The sequence below is a fragment of the Tigriopus californicus genome, chromosome 5 (assembly GCF_007210705.1).
Source record: "Tigriopus californicus strain San Diego chromosome 5, Tcal_SD_v2.1, whole genome shotgun sequence".
In the NCBI taxonomy this organism is placed as follows: Eukaryota; Metazoa; Arthropoda; class Copepoda; order Harpacticoida; family Harpacticidae; genus Tigriopus; species Tigriopus californicus.
This window is the reverse complement of record NC_081444.1, coordinates 11,326,744-11,345,539: the sequence shown is the minus strand read 5'-3', so window position 1 is coordinate 11,345,539 and position 18,796 is coordinate 11,326,744. Positions and strand designations below refer to the sequence as shown.

At 44.0% G+C, this 18,796-nt stretch overlaps 1 protein-coding gene across 1 annotated transcript; it reads right to left on the bottom strand.

The window, feature by feature from the left end:
• Positions 1 to 2,581: 2,581 nt before the first annotated feature.
• LOC131880617 (pair-rule protein odd-paired-like) lies at positions 2,582 to 16,923 on the bottom strand. Its single transcript, XM_059227291.1, has 3 exons — positions 16,701 to 16,923; positions 3,880 to 4,030; positions 2,582 to 3,784 (listed from the first exon to the last, which is right to left on the bottom strand). The coding sequence occupies exons 1-3, from the start codon at positions 16,921 to 16,923 to the stop codon at positions 3,151 to 3,153; spliced, it is 1,008 nt and encodes a 335-aa protein (XP_059083274.1). The 3' UTR covers positions 2,582 to 3,150.
• Between the last annotated feature and the right edge of the window lie 1,873 nt (positions 16,924 to 18,796).

Here is an 18,796-nt window from a genome sequence, read left to right as displayed (position 1 = left end):
ATCGCAAGCTACAAAAAGCAAATATTAACTGGCTGAACCCTTTTGGTAATCAACCTTTGGGTTTTCTAATTTGACCTGAACAAAGTATCAATATTCACTGACTAACTTTGAATTGACAACAGACTTCACGAAAAGTTGATACCACAATAAAAGAAGTTGGGTGAGTAAGAGTAAACACGTGAAAGTTGCGCTCAGGGTGGCCAAAAAATGCGAGGAAAGAGCCAAGAAGTAAAGAGGTCTAGAGAGACAAGATAATGTAGAATCTAGCTAGTGCCCTGTGTTAGAAGAGTACGACAATGACGTCAGCGCACCATGAATTTTGAACCTTTAATTCCGTTCCAAAACAATGAGTTTACGTGTGTCCCAGATGCAAACTAAAATGATTTTTGTAAATGTTTTTGTCTTAAGGGTGAGTTCTAAGGTTTAAGTTACCCTTCAAGGATCATTAACAACAATTGCAGCAACACTGGATTCCGTAGAATTGACTTACATTGACTGAAGCATCGGACTTTCGGACGCCGCAGACCACGCAACCTCAACCTCATACGGTATGCTCAGGAGCATACCCGATCCGTCACAAACCAAGAAAATAAGTACTGTGGCTGCGCGGACTCTTACCATTTGGCCAAAACCACAAGAGTTGACCAGAAGACCCTCGGTTCCCAGACCACTCCCGATCTCGGGGTTAGTACTCATTAATTCTACTGTTTGTATCCATCATACCTATAATTATGTAAAATATATTGTCCAGGTTCCTGCCCATAATTTCTGAAACGCGTTTTCTCAATTGACATTCCGTTACTTGAAAAAATACTAGCGATGAGCCTTGATCTGTAACATTTAACTCGAATTTGACACAAAATACTTTAACGGCAATCATGAGCTGGGCCTTAGGATCTGACTCAATATGACAAATTATGGACGCCTGAATACGGTATGATCTTTGGATAATAAACTTTAATTAGTGTTCTCAAACTGACGCAAATAACATTTATTTGCATCCTGGGCACTTATTTGCATCTTTTTTCATCCTGAACCTTTATTTACAACATTTGGATCTTTGGTCCGTTTTGACATATTTTAGGCATTTAAAGTTTCTTTGACTGATTTTGTTTGGACCAAGTTTTGCATTTTCACCATTTTGATGAGTAATTGGCGCCCTAGACGTATGTCTGCACAATTCAGGGTCCAACCTGCCATCTCTTTCGTAGGACAAAACGATTGCAAAAACACACTGGAAATGTTGAATGAGCATATTTAATCAAACAGCCCTATTAGCTGTTATTGACCCTGTAAATGGTGTCCTGGCGATGCTGAAGTTGGTTGCATCACCCTGACACTGTGGCCAGCCTCATTCCGCAAAATTATTTTTTCGCGGATTTTTAACATCGTTGTTTTCAAAAGCTGTTCTTTCTTTCTTTTGGTTTCTCGGGCTTTTCTAACCGCTAATACTGAATAACCCCAATGATTCCAATAGCTTAATTTCGACATCCCTTGATGTCCCTCTTGAAACTGTCATGGGGGCACAGATTGGCGAAGGGTTATCCCCATAAACTCCATGTTCTGCGCTTGCATATAAAGATTGAAAGGTAAAAATAAACGAATTATAACCTTCCATTCAAAGAAAACTGGGAATTACATTCCATGTGGCGGTTAGAAAAGCCCGAGAAACCAACCCCCCCAAAAAAGGAATAGCTTTTGAAAACAGCGATGAAAAAAAATCCGCGAAAAAATAATTTTGCGGATCGAGGCTGGCGACAGTGTCAGGGCTGTTGCAACCAACTTCGGCATCGCCAGGAACACCGTTTACAGGGTCAATAACACGTATACTGCCACTGGTAACTTCAGTGATTACCCTAAAGTAAAATAATAATAAAACAAAAAATTTCGACCTCCACTTATCTGGATCAAGGGCAACCTGGATGGCACCCAGTGCATCCGGATTCTTGGCGAAGTTGAGCTGTAGTAGATTCTGGCCTGAGACATGTTGGCCCCTCATCCTCGAACCTGAATCCATTGATCTTTTTTTGGGGACGCATATTAAGGATAAAGCCTTCAGAGACTTCCACCCAAAGGTGGACTCACTCATCATGGCCTTGATTGTCAAAAGGGCCACCGTGTCTGACAAGGCCATCATAATGGTGTTCAAGTCCTTCTGGAGGCGGTTGAAGGTGTTCATTTTCTGCCAATTGGTTGGTGGTATTAGAAAAATGAATTACTTTAAATTGTCTACTTGTCATCTTATTTTATTACCAATTTAACCCACAACTCCGTGTTCTCCAAGTAGTAGACCTTCTTGAAATGGTTCGTGAAATTTGTCGGTGGAGTTATGGCACACCCCTTACATTGTTGATGTTCTTTGGTACAAAATTGTGACAGAAAAATGTCTAATTTTAGGCTTATTGGAAACCAAAACCCTTAATTTTGGGAACGTTTGGGAAAAAAACACCTGAATGTTGAGAAATGTACCAAAATGACAAAACATTTAAAATAAATATTGAACAATTTCATGATTCGTTGCTGAGGAGGGGGTACAAGTTCTCTATAGAAGAGTGAGCTTTTGAAAGAATAGACACACAAACAATGTGATATGATATATTTTCTTCGCATGATATATCAGTTTTCGTACAACGAAAACAATACTTATAATTCACATTTGGGTACTGAAAGGGCCCTTAAGGTGTGAGAAACGTTAGACTTTCTTTGCACTTTGGATAACACCAAATTATTTCTAAAATTTCAACGTATAACGAATTGGGACTCGAGAGGTACCAAGTTATAGCTTTATGGGAAGGGATACACTAAACTCTAGGCAAATGTTTTTAAGCTTGATCAAACCCTCTTTGTCTTTAAAAAAGATGAAGAGCTTAGTAGTTCTTAGAAGAATAAATCTGCCATTGAGTTCCCCACCAAAGTTCACTACTCTTCATGGGATAAAACTACAGTCGTCCATGTAATGAGATACTACATTTAGGTACTAACCACGACTGATCATTCACCAGATGTTATATTGGTCCCCCTTTTCAACCAAATTCAATAGATGAATCCCTGATGGGTGTGTCGAACAACATGAGGATCACACTCTAGAACTAGGAGAATGGGCTAGAACACTACGTACAGTCATCATCGAATACGTGTTGTGGCTAAAATTTATGGCGAAGGAACGGAGTCCGACATCTTATCGGAATTCAGGTTTTCCGACGACGAGGAACCATCGCTGGAATTCACTGAGTCCGCTTTGTTCCGATGGCAACGAGGGGACGGATGGGTGATCTGAGTGAGTAAACCATGATGACGATGATGATGATGACGAGGATGATGATGGATATGGCCATGACTGTGGCTGTGGCGGTGGCGATGGTGGGAAATGTGAATTTGATGTTGGTGGGGATGATCCACCTCTTCTTCCTGCTCCTCCTCCTCCTCCTCCTCTCCTATTTCCTCTTCCTCCTCTTCGTCTTCATCAATGATCATGTGGTTCTCTCCCGGGCTGATTTCAGACGGATTTTTCGCCGGCATGCGATGATGACTGTGGTTATTGTTATTGGCATCCGATTCTCCCAGGAAGGCACGATCGCTGCCCAGTTGAAGTCGGTCCATGATGGCTCCAAATATTGGGGGTTTGGACTGCTCCGCTGTTGGAGTGAGGCTGAGGTTTTCGTTCGCGGGATCGGAGATCAGGCCATTGGCCAGCAGCAGGTTGGAGATACTGGAGCCCGAGGACGGAGGCCGTCGTTGGCGTAAGACATTTGGGTTGAAATTGGGATGGCGCTTGGCGTGTTTGCTGAAACATGAAAATCAAAGGTCACTCATTCACCGTACTCAGTACCTCAAGCAAGGAGCAAAACTCGAAGAACTCATATGTAACCAAGTTCCAACCTGAGATGATCTGAGCGCATAAACTTCTTCCCGCATACTGGGCAGCCAAAGTTCTTTTCACCCGTATGCGTCCGGATGTGTCTAGCCAATTCATCGGATCGGGCGAATCGCTTGCCACACGTGGACCAATGACAAGGGAACGGTCTTTCACCTGGAATGGAAACCAGAATTCAGGAAAATAGTTGAGTGGCCTTGGGTGACTGACTGACTTTCTCTCACGCTTGACACTGATGACTAGATTTTTTTAGATTAGTGTACGTATATTGATTTGTACCTGTGTGCCAATACAAGTGAGTGGCATGAGGTTGTGACGAGTCACTGTTTTTACGGTTTTGATGGACCATTGTCATCGTACAGAATCCTCAAAACGGAGAATGCTTTCGTAATACTCAGAAGTACCGGACACCTCGTTTGAGTTTTGGGCGAGGTTGTCCATTATTGGCTTGCTAGTTCTCAACTTAGAAATTATTGTCTTCCGCTATTCGTTCTGACAAGTTTCAGCTGAATAATGTATGCGTTCTAACTCATGATTAGTAAGGGGGAACGAGAAAACGAGAAAACGAGAAAACGAGAAAGCCAGTGGACTGGAAGTTCCAAAGACGCAATTAAAACTTGGGGCTCTTCAGGCAGTTTCTCCATCGCTAGTTAGGTGCATACTAATGAATGACGATTCAATGAGCACAGCCTGAGGATCACCTCAAACATCCCTGTCGGACATAGGTGCACTACTGACATCCTGGTTTGACACAACATGCATTCGACACATTCAAGTCAAAGTCCGTTCTACAAGATTTCATTTCATAGCATGCATGTTCTATGTACGTAGAAGGAGCGCCTTGACAGAAGGAAAGGAAGCTAGAACGAGATATGAACATTTACCTCTATGCAGTGCGAGAAGGTCCAGAAGCGGGTGCTTCATGAGAACTAGAGCGTGGCAAACAACACAGAGTTCGTTATATCCTTTGATAATTGGAGGCCTTTTCTCTCCGTCTTTGACGCCTTTCAAACCTCCCACTGGAATTCAGGCATATTTCATGATGTTTCACCGCCTTTGACAATACCTCTGCGGCCTTGCTCGAGGTCCATCAAAATGTGTGCTTTGTCCAGTACAACAAGACCATAAGGGCTGGCTAAAAGGAGGGGAAATTCAGGGCCCTCAGCTAATTCAAAATTGGGATTATCCAATCGGGCTCACACCATAATCCATCCGATGGTTTGGGTTAGAAAAAATCACAAGCCCATAAAAGTTAGGCTAGCCATCTTCTAGTAGAGAGTCGAAGAAGACAGGAGGCATGTTCTTCATTATTGGTCTGGGAATATTTTAGTCACATACATTAGGTAGAATCGGAATATGAGTATTGACAATCCCCTGGAGGTCGACGAGTATGTATGTAGATTTATAGACTCAAGCTTATCGAGTGGGTCATCATCACATCATCTTTGACTTGCCGAGGTCAGAGCTGTCCTCATTTCTTGTATCGCCGTTGTGGACTTGTTGTCCTCGTGGACCACATTTACGTACGTATTGCATACTCGCGTATTTAAGGAGGCAATGCACGGGAATGCACAAATGAAACCATGCCCGTCAAGCTTGGCTGGCTTGACACTCTCCAACCCGGAATACCGGCGAAAATGAAACCGACGACTTCAGGGTTCAACTCATACCTTGATGTGACGTTTTAGCCGAAATATTGTTATGCATTTACCTTGGACACTTGCTCAGTGCAAAAGTCCGAAAGTCCAAATACCCAAGATTCCTCTCCCCTTTCTGCCCCATTGCCAACAACTCTTTTTATTCCCGAACTCCGGGGAAGCGATGCTCCACCAGGACTACTCGAGCTTTGGACACCTTGGACACTTTGTCATCACCTACAGCCTCGTCGGAATAATCTAAAGTTCATCGCCATTACCTACAGAGACTGTTCAAAAAGTCATTGGAGCGCAGCTTGCAAATCTGTCGTACAAATCTCGTGTAGACTCGCGTCCAAAACTGCGGGAAAGCTAAAGGATTTCAGAATTCATCTTTAGTTAATTCTCAGGCCGCCAATTCATCAACCAGTAAGCTCATCCTCGCGGCTTTTGGAAGCGAACCTTGGCGTCCTTGAGTGCTACACCAACAAACCGAATCCATGGAATCCTGAAAATCGCGCAACTCCTTGCTAATCCATTGGCCTCTCAGGTCGATTCAGGTGGATATGCATTGGAATTAATGTGCATCCTGCCTCACTGGCTGCCTTTCACCTACTCAAGAATGTAGTATTGACCAACAATTCGTTCGTTCCAGGTGTAAATCTCCCTTGGGAGTCCCATATCTGTCAGTTTGCGCCCCAGGTCTCACTCCATTTCATTCGTGCACTCGCTCGTTCTCAGGTGATGTCGTTTTCCCACTTTTGACACACACTCACAAACACAAGTTCCAGATAGTATTTCAATGACAGATCGTAGTGGTGCTAGTTGTTGTAGTCTGAGTTGCATGTACCCTTCTGGGGTCGGATCCGATAAATATCTCAAGGCTCAGCAGACAGACATTGGGGAGTGGACATGTATTTAGGTGGTGACATTGGTATTTACTCGTACGAGTAACTAGCACCACGAGGTGCACTTTGTTTTATGAACATTCAGCAAATCGATGTCATTGGAAATGCATTGCGCAACAAAATGATTGCGACTTTTCAATAGTATCCAGCTTCCTTCCTCCGTGATCCGAGCTGGCCTCTTTGTGCGACCAGAGCTGGGTGAAAAAAGAAAGGCTTGACCATCTTTTTCAAATCAATAGAGCTACTGACAGACGAGCGGCGTTAGCATCATTCTTCTGTCAATGGCCGACAGATAATCATTTCCTTTGTTGATTATTCTCCCTCTGACCTTCGGCTGAGGTTAATTGTGGCTTCAAACAACAATATTTCGAGGGCTTACGCAACAGAATGCCGCCCACTTACACAACATAACCACATATTATGCTCAGATCTAGACCAAGTTGTCACTTATCGCAAAATGGGAAACAGTTGGCCTAATAAGATCAACCTAAAGCCAAAATCATTGCCGATCATGCCCATCAGATCATTACAGACTCGTTTTTGTCATCTTAATTGAGGCTTTCCTAACAACTAGTACTTATCAAATACTTATTTTGATGATGTTCACCTTTTGGGGCAATCGTTGATATTCAGGTTTTTTTGCCTTTTTGCCCACATTTTCTCAAAGTCAACGTTTTGCATTTGAAACAGTCCATGTGCTGGGACCTTTTCCTGGTAAAATGTGTCATCAATGACCATAGCTTGGCGTAGTTGGTTGAACATTGTTGCTTCCCTCAACTACTCGTTGAAAGATGCTACCGGATCAACAAGGCCTTTGTATTCCCAACGAGTAGTTGAGGGAAGCAACAATGTTTAACCAACTACGCCAAGCTATGGTAATTGATGAAACATTTTACCAGGAAAAAGTCCAGCAATCCGGGCTCCTTCATTGTTTAATTTGCTTCCCTCTAATATTCGTAGGGAATACGTAGGCCTTGTTGATCCCGTAGCATCTTTCAAGTCAGACTTGGACAATTTTTTAGATAGCATTCCAGATCAATCCTGCATTCAAGGACTAGCTCGGTCTGTCAACTCAAATTCGTTGGTAGACCAAATATCATATAAAGATTGAACGGTAATAACTAGACGAATTATAACCTTTCATTTTAATAGTAATGGGGGTTACATTCCCTGTAGCAATTAGAAAAGCTCGTGAAAAATCAAACCAAAAAAGAAGGAATTTCAAGACTTCGAGAAGGCATATTTTTGCAGCCTTTTGCAGTGGCAATTTGTTACTCCCTGATCTTAAGTCATTGTATTACTTTGAAATGTTAGCTTACCAAGTATTCTTCTTGGTATAGCAATTCGCTGGCCCCATTTTTGGCTATGGATTTTAATACCCTCCTCATCATGTTTTTAGTTCTCAAACCTTGACTAGAAAACTGTCATCATCGCTTCACTTTTACTGAAAAGGTGATAAGCCCACCCCTGTATTGTATTGTGTTGTACAAAAAGTGTCACTTGAATGGGGAATTGAAAAGACGACCCGCGTAAAGTGCCAGACTTGATGAAATTGGAATACCATAACTTGGTACATAAACAAGAGAAAGAAGAGAGACCGATGTGGGTGTTGTACGTACAATATGCTATTTTGTGTTGGGTGTCCAATGGACCGCCTCTCACTGAACCACTGAACTGAATACTGAATGTTAGGGGAGGTGGGGGNGGGGGGGGGGAAGGGGGGCTTCTTCAATTTCCGGTGACTGCTTGCTCTGGCCATTCATTATTGGATGGTTGGTGATGGCGTCATTGGCCATTGGTGAACAAGACACTTATGAATGAGAAAGCACGACGCACACACGCATCAAGCACTCTTGTTTACGCTCGATTAAGTGGTTTTCTTACCTTTGACGGTACGCGCTAGTCTGGAAAGGTCGGCCACTTCTATTTTCAGGGCCGAAAAGCTAAGTTCTGGCAAAATACGTAGACAATTCACCAAACGACCATTACGTTGAAGCTTGCTAGAAATTCAAATTTCGTCCGCAGGTCTGAAAGCTGCCCTGACTCTTTGGTTGTATTATCCGGCAAAATTTACCCTCAAGATCAAGAAGTCAGGTTAATTAAAGAGCACTTGCCCAAGCCATTTTGTTGTTCTACTTTTGAACTCAATCACATTTCTTGTCAGTGGCTTTGATGAAGCTTCAGAAATATGTCTTAAATTACATGAAATTGGAGTAAAGAGGCCAGAACAACTTCCCATTTTTTCTTACCAAATACCTTACTTGAACACCAAAGAAGAAGTCATTTAGATATTTGACAATCGAAGTGATGTTATCACTTATTGGCCCACATTCTTTATCCGATCTTGTGGGCATGACCAGACGGTTTGAACGTTGGATTTTCACACAAACTAAATTCCAAGAGCATGAATGGCAATCCGAAGCAACACACACGCAACCCAGAACTACATACAACTCAACTTTTAGTGATTAGAAGTGTATATATGTCAGTGTACCCAACCTTGGACGGCATCGAGGTCCAAGAAAATTGAAATTATTGTTTACCCTGAGGTCCAAGGCTCTATTATAATTCCTCCTTCCATTTGACAGGCATCGCGTCTGTTTGGTATTATTTTTCCACTTATCTTTCAACAAAGAAATTTTTCTTACTGAAAATCTAGTAAAACTGTATATCGGACGGAATCACGCGGGGTTTGTCAACTCGAACGAGATTACCTCTTCGATAAGCTAGCTCGACTAAACAAGAGTTTCTCAGATTAACACGGTTAAGTCACTACAATTCATTTCCACGGGGCAGTGATAAAATTAAAGTTGAGATATGGAAGAAAACTGAGGCTTCTCTGGTCAGCCTTGTTTTGTCGTCGAGATAATATCGAGAAGTTACCAAATCTGTTAATGTTTCTTAGTGATCTGAATGAGAAGATGAATCGAGCGCTCACGGTGGGTACATTTCAATGGTCCAGAATGACCCAGAAATTGAATTCACTTCTGTTTTTTTCTGGCTTGACAAATATGGCAATTAGTCAAGGTCAACATTAGTGAAGGGCTCCTTCTTTCAACCCTACCCTATATGTGCATGTGCAAGGAATCGGCGTTCAGAAACTAATAGGTGTTCGTCAATGTGTTTTCAGTTTCTGCTAAATTATTTGGCAATTCGGCAATTCGTTAACTTGCTCACTCAACAAGCAGAATGACAGATTAAGAACGAAAAGCGCAGCCTTTCTTTTATTCAGGCCAGATTATGGGATGTATTGACATAATGAGAAATACAGTGAATTTGAATTTAGTAACTATGACTAGACATGAAGGTTCAGGGGAAAAGCTCTACTTGTAGTTGCAACATATTATGTTTTAGTTATTCACAAGAATACCGCACGGTACGAAAGAAAAGGCAGAGCAAAAAAGCAAGTTTGTAAAAACGTGACAGAAAAGGGGAAGAGAGAAAGAGACAATAATGTAGGAGTAGGAGACCGAGAGAGAAAGAGAGACAGGCGGAAAGTGGATTCCAGATCAATATTTGAGTTAGGCATTTGAAATTCTCGATAATGGACTTATCTATCTCCTACCTTTTATATCGAGCCACTACGTGTTCTTCGAGAGAAGTAGGAGCGCCACGTGGAGTTTGATATGTCTTATAGGTCATATTTCATGTCCATGCATAGACAGAGTGCATGTGGTCCTTCAGCCTAGTGAAATTGTTCTGAACAACTTGCTTAATTTTGCTACTACTTTCTCATCATGTCAGTCAGTCACCCTTGTATCTCACCCCCAAGCAATACGTACTCTTTTTACGTCTCACCTGATGTCATTTGGTATGTGATGTGCTAACAAACTTTAAAAGTGCTACTTGAAATTATCCATCAACAGCAACTCAAGCTCAAACTACCTTGCGTAGAACCATTGGTTGGGAAGAACAATGCCGAATAAGACTTGATTTAACGTTTCCTATTGCCTCACCCATCCATTGGGCTTTAGAATCGTTGTACGAGGAAAATCTGATACATTTTCTTGAAATTTCTGAGCTTCATAATGAAACGGGAAAAGCTTGTGCCTTGGTACTTCCCTTTTAAAACCTATAAAATACTACCTATGGCCAACACGAGCTCTCCGTACTAGATCAAGAGAGTTTGTCAGAGCCGTGGATCACACAAAGTGTACATTGTTGCCAAAGTCACAGCAATTACTTTATCGCAATTATCCTCAAACTGGCTCACCCTCATTGTTCAAGAATATCTGACAGACAGATTGCCAACCTATGAGGGTCAAATATTGAACAATTGTCTCTCGCAAACAAATCCATCTCTCCTCCGCCGCAGGTATTTTTGAACTGGTAATGAGTTCAAGGTACCCTGAAGTTCTCCATCGTCCATGGAAAGTGGCTGGAATCTAATCCGAGGTGAGTAGGAAGGTAGATGGGTGGGTTTGTCATTGTCGATCCTTCTTGAGGACCCATGAGCGAATCGTCGAGTGCAGCTCAAGCATGTTCAAGCATGCACTCGGTTCAGAGAGTCAAAGCTCAGGAATGTTTGCTTCCTCGTTTGCTCTCGACTCGGCCCTCTTGCCCTCTGAATCTAAACAGAAACTTGTTCATTTGCCTTCGTCCACCGGCCACCGGAATCTGACCTCTTGGCTGAATGAAAGAAAGAAACCCCGCCGAGCTCCACGCAAACGCAAGGCCAGTCCGAACTTCAAGTCTGTCAGGGATTTCCTCCCCCTCCACAGTATCGTATGCACCATGTTTGTACGTCCGCCGTACGATTCAAAGGCCAATTGATACGTCGAAGCTACCACAAGTCCGTTGCCATCCTTGCATGCAAGCACACAACCCGGACAGTGGGTCATACGTACGTACGTACGTACGTACATATGTACATACGTACACACTGTGTGTGGATGCTGTGCACAACCCGTAAGCAGAAGTAGTCCAGCTCTTACTTGTGGGCAGTCTGGGCACAATTACCCGAAAACAAGAGTTCAATCTCTCCACACTCTCCGCCCATTCCACTCTAAGAAAAGTCACAAAGAAGACTTCTTGAGCACGATCCTTCATGTCGTCGCGGGTTCAGCAGAGTCTCTTTAGGTTTTGTCGGAAGGTTCGCAAAATATACGTACCTACATACACACATATGTACTTACTTATATGTACGCATATACATATTAGAATGCTCCTGGGCGGGACCTTTCGAACCTGGGAGCACATAGGTCACCCAATACATAAAGACAAGTGTGGGGAGCGGTATCATTGCTAGGTTGAAGCTGTATGAGACCCTGATGTCTAAATAATGGAATGAATAGGCATCTCTTTTGGGACAAATGCAAAGAAGAGAGCTGTTTTTTGCTGACTAGCTAGCACGATTGATGGGGGACATTGGGAACGCTTCAAAGACTCCACAACTCAAACCCACCAAGATCCGTTCTCCCCTCTCTGACACAAAAAATGCTCTTCTTCATCGTTTTCACCGGGCATGTAATTTGGGCCTTGTAATGCATTTCTGCGTTCAATGTCTCTTTCCCAATTATCAAATCAGAAGAACCAAATTCTACAATCTCTGTGATGAAATTGGGAACATCCTTCTCGTTAAAATGTTCAAAAGTATCATGAAATACCAATCTTCCAAACTTATACCAATCTCAGTGAAGTGGACTGTGTTTCCCTACTGTACAAATGTAATGTACATTACGCCGCGGTCATCAAAGTCCAAAAGTTAATCCCAGTTTTCCCTCAAATTCACTATGTTGAGAGGGGCACGGTTTCTCTCTCCACGTGCTCTCCTTCACAAGCTCACCTAGCTACAAAATGTCGCATTTCAATGAAGAGCAATTGTCCATCCTCCCCATGCTAGCTCGAACAGACAAAGCTGAAGGAACGTCCCTTGTCCACCTCAGTCCATATGCTAATCATGTACCTTCTGGCCTTCTTGAAAATAAGGTACATTAGCTTTCCAAAACCTGATGTACTTAACTACTGGTCCAATTACGCGTAGGTACATCAAGTTGCTCACAATGTCTGGGAACAGTCTCGTAGAAGGTGAAAGAAAATGATAATCCATTCAACGCCTCTGGATCAAGGGTTTTGGACTCGTATTAAAGGCGATATTCGATGATGAGAACGTGTGAGCTGTCCAAGAGAATAGTGTCGTCAGAGACTGACAATTCGCAGCCAAAACGTCAAACGGTGTCAAACGGTCATCGCGCTTGGAAAATTAGTTTGGTTTTTTAGACTGACGGGCGTCATTATTTTAAATGTCCACTTGGCCGAAGTCGACCTCTTTGGGCGGACTTTTTTTGCTGACGGAGCTGTGTTTGCAACATACGAACGACGGTGCCAGGGTCATTAAAAGGGCTCGGAAAAAAGTTGAAGCGTTAACAGAGTCAGTAAAAATCTCAATTTTTAAGATCCACTATTTCTATCCAAAAATCCCTTAGGTTGAAAAGTCAAAACAGAAGAACCCCTGCTAAAATTCCGCACTATAACCATGCTGATTGATTCTCCTCTGGCCACTTGTAGGCATTGTCCTCAGCGCTTGTTTGTCCTAAGCCATATTTTGAGGTCATTATTTCAACATTTTCTTCCGAGCCCTGGTCAAGAACCAACATATAGAAGGATGCATTTCTTGCAAATGAAGTTGTTTACTATTGAGTATTTGACTTTGCTTTCAATACTCGCTCTTCACGAAAAGGTCTTTAACCAATCTTGAACTAACGCCGCAATTAAATGTTTAGCCACCAATACTACTGCTGATACTGATACTTCCCGACACTCGTCATGTTTCTCTTTAGAAAACAGACCGATTGAAGTTCGCTTTTGACGGGCGGAACGAGTGACACTTTGACGAAGCAAAAAAGTGAACTAGGCTTTAGAACTGATCACTCGCCCTGACTGCTGGCTTGCTGGCTTCGTGGCTTGCATGCATACGTACAGACATGCGGCAAAAGAAATTGGCATTCAAGCCAGTTCGTACGTTTGAAAATATGCGGCCTGTATTGAACTTGGTTTGTCTCCACTGGGATTTGTGTGCGCTTCTGTCCTATGTTGTTCCATATCTTTGATCACAGAACTCCCATTGGGGTCACTGGTAGACACGAGGAAGGCAATCAGACTGTTGATCTAGTTGAGTCTGTTTAGCGTCAACCGCATCAAGATCTGGGGTTTACCCTTAAAAATTAGCATCACATCGAGCTCACGTCGTCAAGAAAACAGACTCCCCGAGCTCCACAACAAGGAACAAGGAACAAGGAACGTCATTTGGAAAGAACACTAATCAAGCTCATCCATCAACATAACGAACGAGTCACTCCTTACTAGCCAATGCTGACAGAACACGGACAAGACCTTTCCAATCATTCACGCCAACGGATTGATTTGCCACCATTTAAACATAGGGCTTACTTAATTCGTTTCAGTCTCTCAAAATGCGCAGCGCCGAAATTTTTCTGATTATATTTAGCTCAGTCCCAAGCGGAAGATTTTTCCAAAAATGTTGGTAAGCAGACTATTGCATTGATCAGTGTTTGCAATAGATGCATCCTCACAATAAGCAAAATCATTGCCAGGGGTACATAATTTTTCCACCCTCAATCTTGGGTTGGAGTGTGAGGACCCGTGATTTCTCACTGCAATACATTCGTGTTAGACCTGCGTTATTCAGTGGCCAATTAGGTGGGTGTTTTTCAGACTTTTTTAAATGATTCTCGTTGAAGATTTAACCATGAACTCTGCATTTGTTAAATGATGACTTCGGTCATGCCTTTTGTCTCGCTTACGTTGGGCGATCCAGGCGTTATTTTAGACCAATCTTCCCTAAGTTTCCAGTTTTAAAGACCCTGATGGAAAACATGAGCAAAAATATCTCGATCGTGTGCATTCATCCATTTGAAAAAATGTCGTTTTCTTACTCTTTGGAGCCCTTGAACGCTCCTTCGTCTGACTTGGCCACCTGTGACTCGCCCATTCTAGCACGCCCTTTAAATGCGCGTAGTGTTCTCCTATTCACTGGTGGACAAAGAATCATTTCACTCCTCCAGACGGTTTTCCTAGGTTCATTCCGTCGTGAACTAGTGCACCATCCATGCCATCCTGCCCAACAGTGGTGAGCTGACACACCCACCTGAAACGCATACGAATTGGGTCAGCCAAGGCGAGCTGATAGATAGCCCCAGCCAAACACAGGGATGTGTGCCCATCGACGTCTCCCTCTCGTCCTTCTCGTCCTTCTCCTCGTCTTCGGCCACCTCCTCTGGCCCGTCTATATCTTTCGTGGCCTGCATGTTGCCTCCCATCTCATGAACATAATATACAAGTGTGTGTGTGTGTGTGTGTGTGTGTGTGTATGGGTGTGTGGCGACTCGCGAACCTCACTCATTTCTCAAGCTTAGGCCTGTCTTTCATGTTGTCATCTTACCATGTACGTACACGTACGTGTGAGACCCTTGCTCAGGCCACTTGGTTTAGGCTGGTTGTACGTGTGTGTCAGTGGTGCTAGTGCCGGATAGACAGACGTCAGGTGATTTCTAAACTGGAATCCTGTTACCAATGGCATCATCCTCATGTTAGTCTTTGATGGAGGGGCGGATGAAACGTACTTTCCCACTCCTTTCCCTCGCCTTCTTCGTCTTTTCCGTCTTCTTCTCGTTGCTACCCGGATTGAATTTGCCAAGATCAGGCGCCGAATCCAACCAAGACCGACCAGTTTCCCCTCCCTCCTGCCCTTTCCTTTGTCGATCTTCCTTTGACACCAAAGAAATCAAGTATATACGTACGTCCGTATTTACAGACGCTCCACCTACCTACCTACCTACCTACCTACCTACCTACCTACCTACCTACCTACCTACCTAGTACGTACGGTACATGCATGCACTAGTGCACTACTCATTGGTTGCTTTCAACTAATTCACCTAGGCGCATGATTGGAGGAGTTGGTTGGCTTCTGTACCTTTAAGAAGGCGACCGACGATTAAAATCGAAAACGAGGCATCATCATTCTCTTTATACCTACAATCCTCATTCACCCGCCGGTTAGTCCGGGTAAAAATACAGTCCACCGCCCGTGTTACTGGGTTCGGTTCGAACTTCAAAGAAGACACGTTGAGAAACTCGATTCAGGGGCAGGCAGAAGGCATACCCTACCCTACGTACTGCAAACGTCGTATCCACAGATCAGACGTGGAGAGGAATGGATGCTGCGGCGATCTTCGAGCAAAGGGCGAGTCCGAGAGCGTTGATGCGTAGACGACCCCACGTCCGTCCGTCCGTTCGTCCGTCCGTCCGATCGTACAACTTGTGTTGTTGTTGTTGTTGTTATTCAAGCAGGATTTCCAGTCTCTTTGTTTTGTTTTGAAGCCTTCACCACGTCAGGCCCATGCCAATTGCACTCAAGTCTCGCTAGGGCTTTTGGTTTTCTGCTCGAACTGAAGGGCCCAGATTGGGCCTGGAAGAGTCACACTTGGGATCAGCCGTCGTTATGGGTGATACCAGAGGTGAAGTGAGTGGCTGAGTTAAGATGAGAGGAGAAAATCCCATTTTGACCAGAGCTCCAGTTTCTTAGGCCTGCTTGGTGGAGTTGTGAATTCCCCCTCTGAACACACCCTTGCTCGGTCAGTAGGCTCAATGCATCACACTCACTACTGGTCTTGACTTCTCGAGTCAAGGAGATACAAATGTGAATGGCGTGTGGTGGTGGGACGCCTCTTTCTCCAACGTTGAAACCGGGAAGAAGACAGGGCGAACGGAGAGGGCGATCCACACCCTTTGGTGTGAACGGCCTGTCCAACCAGCAACCATCAATGTATGTGCATGGCAGCATGTATGCAGTGTCTTCCAGACATCATGGACACTCAGAGACTCAAGTTGTTCAAGTTTACAAAGTCCCCAGAGCAAATCTTGATTGGCCAAAAGCATAATACAGTTTGGGTTCGGTTGTGCTTAGGATCCGCCTGAGCATGGGATATTATACGAATGTAAGATGGGTAGATATTCTCATATAATTGGAATCGAGATTGAAACTATTCCGAATAAACTTTAAAACCGAGAGTAGAATGACGGAAGCGTTGGAAATGAAACAATATGTTTGTGATTCTGATTCTGACTAGAGCTATTCGTTTTATAAAAAAAAAATCAGAATGCCAAGTAGGCAAAATAAAGCCAGTTTGGGTTGTTCTCAAACAGTAATGCGAGCAGACATATCACAAAATAGTTCTTTCATAATGTTCAAGATACTTGTCGAATATCATGCTGTTTAGCTTTCCGCTCTATTGCTAAAACTTGAAAGCTACCTATCTTTACCTGTATGAGTCCGTTGATGAGCTTTGAGATGCGATGACTTTCCATAAACCTTTGAGCAACCAACGTGTGGACATCGATGGGTTTTCTGACGAGCTCCCGAAGTGCTAGTCAAGGGTGTGGCCACCCTTGGTGAAGGGGGCGTGTGAGATGATGATGATGACGATGCTGTAGTTGTGATGGTGGTGAGAACTGTCGGGGTGGATGAAACAACACTAGCACTCATTCCGGAGGCATTGTCGCCCAAGAAAAGAGGTTAACTTTGACCATGATTTGTCTCTTGGCCCAGTTTGGAGAGAAATTTGGGTGATTGCACAGAAGGTGGGACGCAAATGGGCGTGATTGTCAAGGCAGGGTGCAGCCGAGGAGGTGCAGCTGGAGCACTGGCAAGTGGTTTCGAGGTGCTGCATAATCCCAAAGGCGTTGATCGGGAAGGCGTGGAGGCCATAGAAATTTTAGCTTTCTTTCCGGGATTGACCTGATTACACGTTGAACTTTCAAAGGTGGGTGTATGCGGAACAGGTTCTTGTTGAACACGATTCAGATCGGCGAGAATACGGGCGATCATAAATAGATTGGGCCGCTCTGGCTTGTCAAGGCTCATCAAGCATGGGAGAGTGTGTCCAGGATCCTTGGGCTCGGCCTGGCTGACGACTCGCGAAACTGCCACTACTTTGTCATGAGGGGGAGGGGGAGGGAGAAGGGGGAGGGGGATTGTCTTAGATTGGGATACCCTCAAGTCCAAGGGCCCAATGGCTGTTGTTGGCAACACCGTCGGTTCCACGTTAAGGGGCACTACCAATGGTGCTGGTGACATTGGCCTATGGCCTTGAGGCCCGTGATGTTGAGTCTCCATCGGATGCGTAGGCTTCCGGGATCTCTTGGAATAGGACATAGCCATAAGGCATTGAGCTGCATAAACTTCTTGATCCATCATGACGTTGGGACACTTCACTTGACACCATGAAACTACTAAAAGCCTGTTTTCAAAGGGGTTCAGTTCAATCAATATAATTCTTGATGCGTGTATGTGTGTACAAGCCTCTGTTGTCACTTCATAAATAATACAAGTGCCTTCGCGGGTCCCGTTGTGATGACTGGAGCAAAGCGTTACACCTCTTTTCATGAGACAGAGAGAGAAAGAGAACACGAGAACGGGAGACAGAGAGAAATGTTGTTCACGTCACCGCGTGCTGGCCTGGATCTTTCGGTCACTCCGTGAATACGGGGTGCGAGCACCCAACGAAGGTCCCGGTTGACTTTGCTAGATCTCGCAAACGCCAAGTGGGGATGATGTGGATACAAGTCGAATGTGCAGTGTCGGCCAAGTCGCCAAGGAGATAACGTAGTAGCGAGCTGAATTCGTATGGAGTGGTTCACTCCCACTTTCAGGCAGGCGAGTCCTCTCTCACTTACTCTCTCTCTCTCTCTCTCTCTCTCTCTCTCTCTCTCTTTCCCTCTTTCCCTCTTTCCTTTGGTGTCTCAGTTGCGACCAAGGGAGGATGTTCGGCTAGTAGTGGGATGAATAGGCCTTTATCCCACGACCTCAGCTCGCTGGTTTGTGTCCTCGCCACCAAAAGGACCCTCAGCCAGCGCAGAAGTCTATGCAGCGGTGCTTGGCATGATCCAAAATCAAGCGTGGTAAGGAAAAAAACGAAGCTCACTGGAACAACGGAACAACACTCGCCCAAGGAAAAAAAAGTCAGTGGAGGAGGAGACAGGAACCTTACTTCGAAGAAACTTTGGGCCTAAATTGTACTACTATGACATCAGAAATTGCCGCATTGGGAATGTTTCTCGAAGATCATCCCAGAACTTGCAGATTTCTTCTCAGTGTGGATGTGAGATTGGCAATTGGTTTCACTTTTAGGGACTTTGATGGCTCAAGGTCGTTCGTTGGTACTCCATCTTAGTTTCTTTCTAAGTCGGCAAGAGTAGATAAGCAGTCATTTTATTATCAGATAGCCTCGTTCTTTAAAAAAAATCAAAAAAGGTTGGGATTGTACAGTACTCAGAGAAGGTACGAAAGGTATCTGATATTGTACGTTTTCAAAAGCATTCATGAGTTTTGTCCCAAACCAGGATTTAGGGTCAATGCT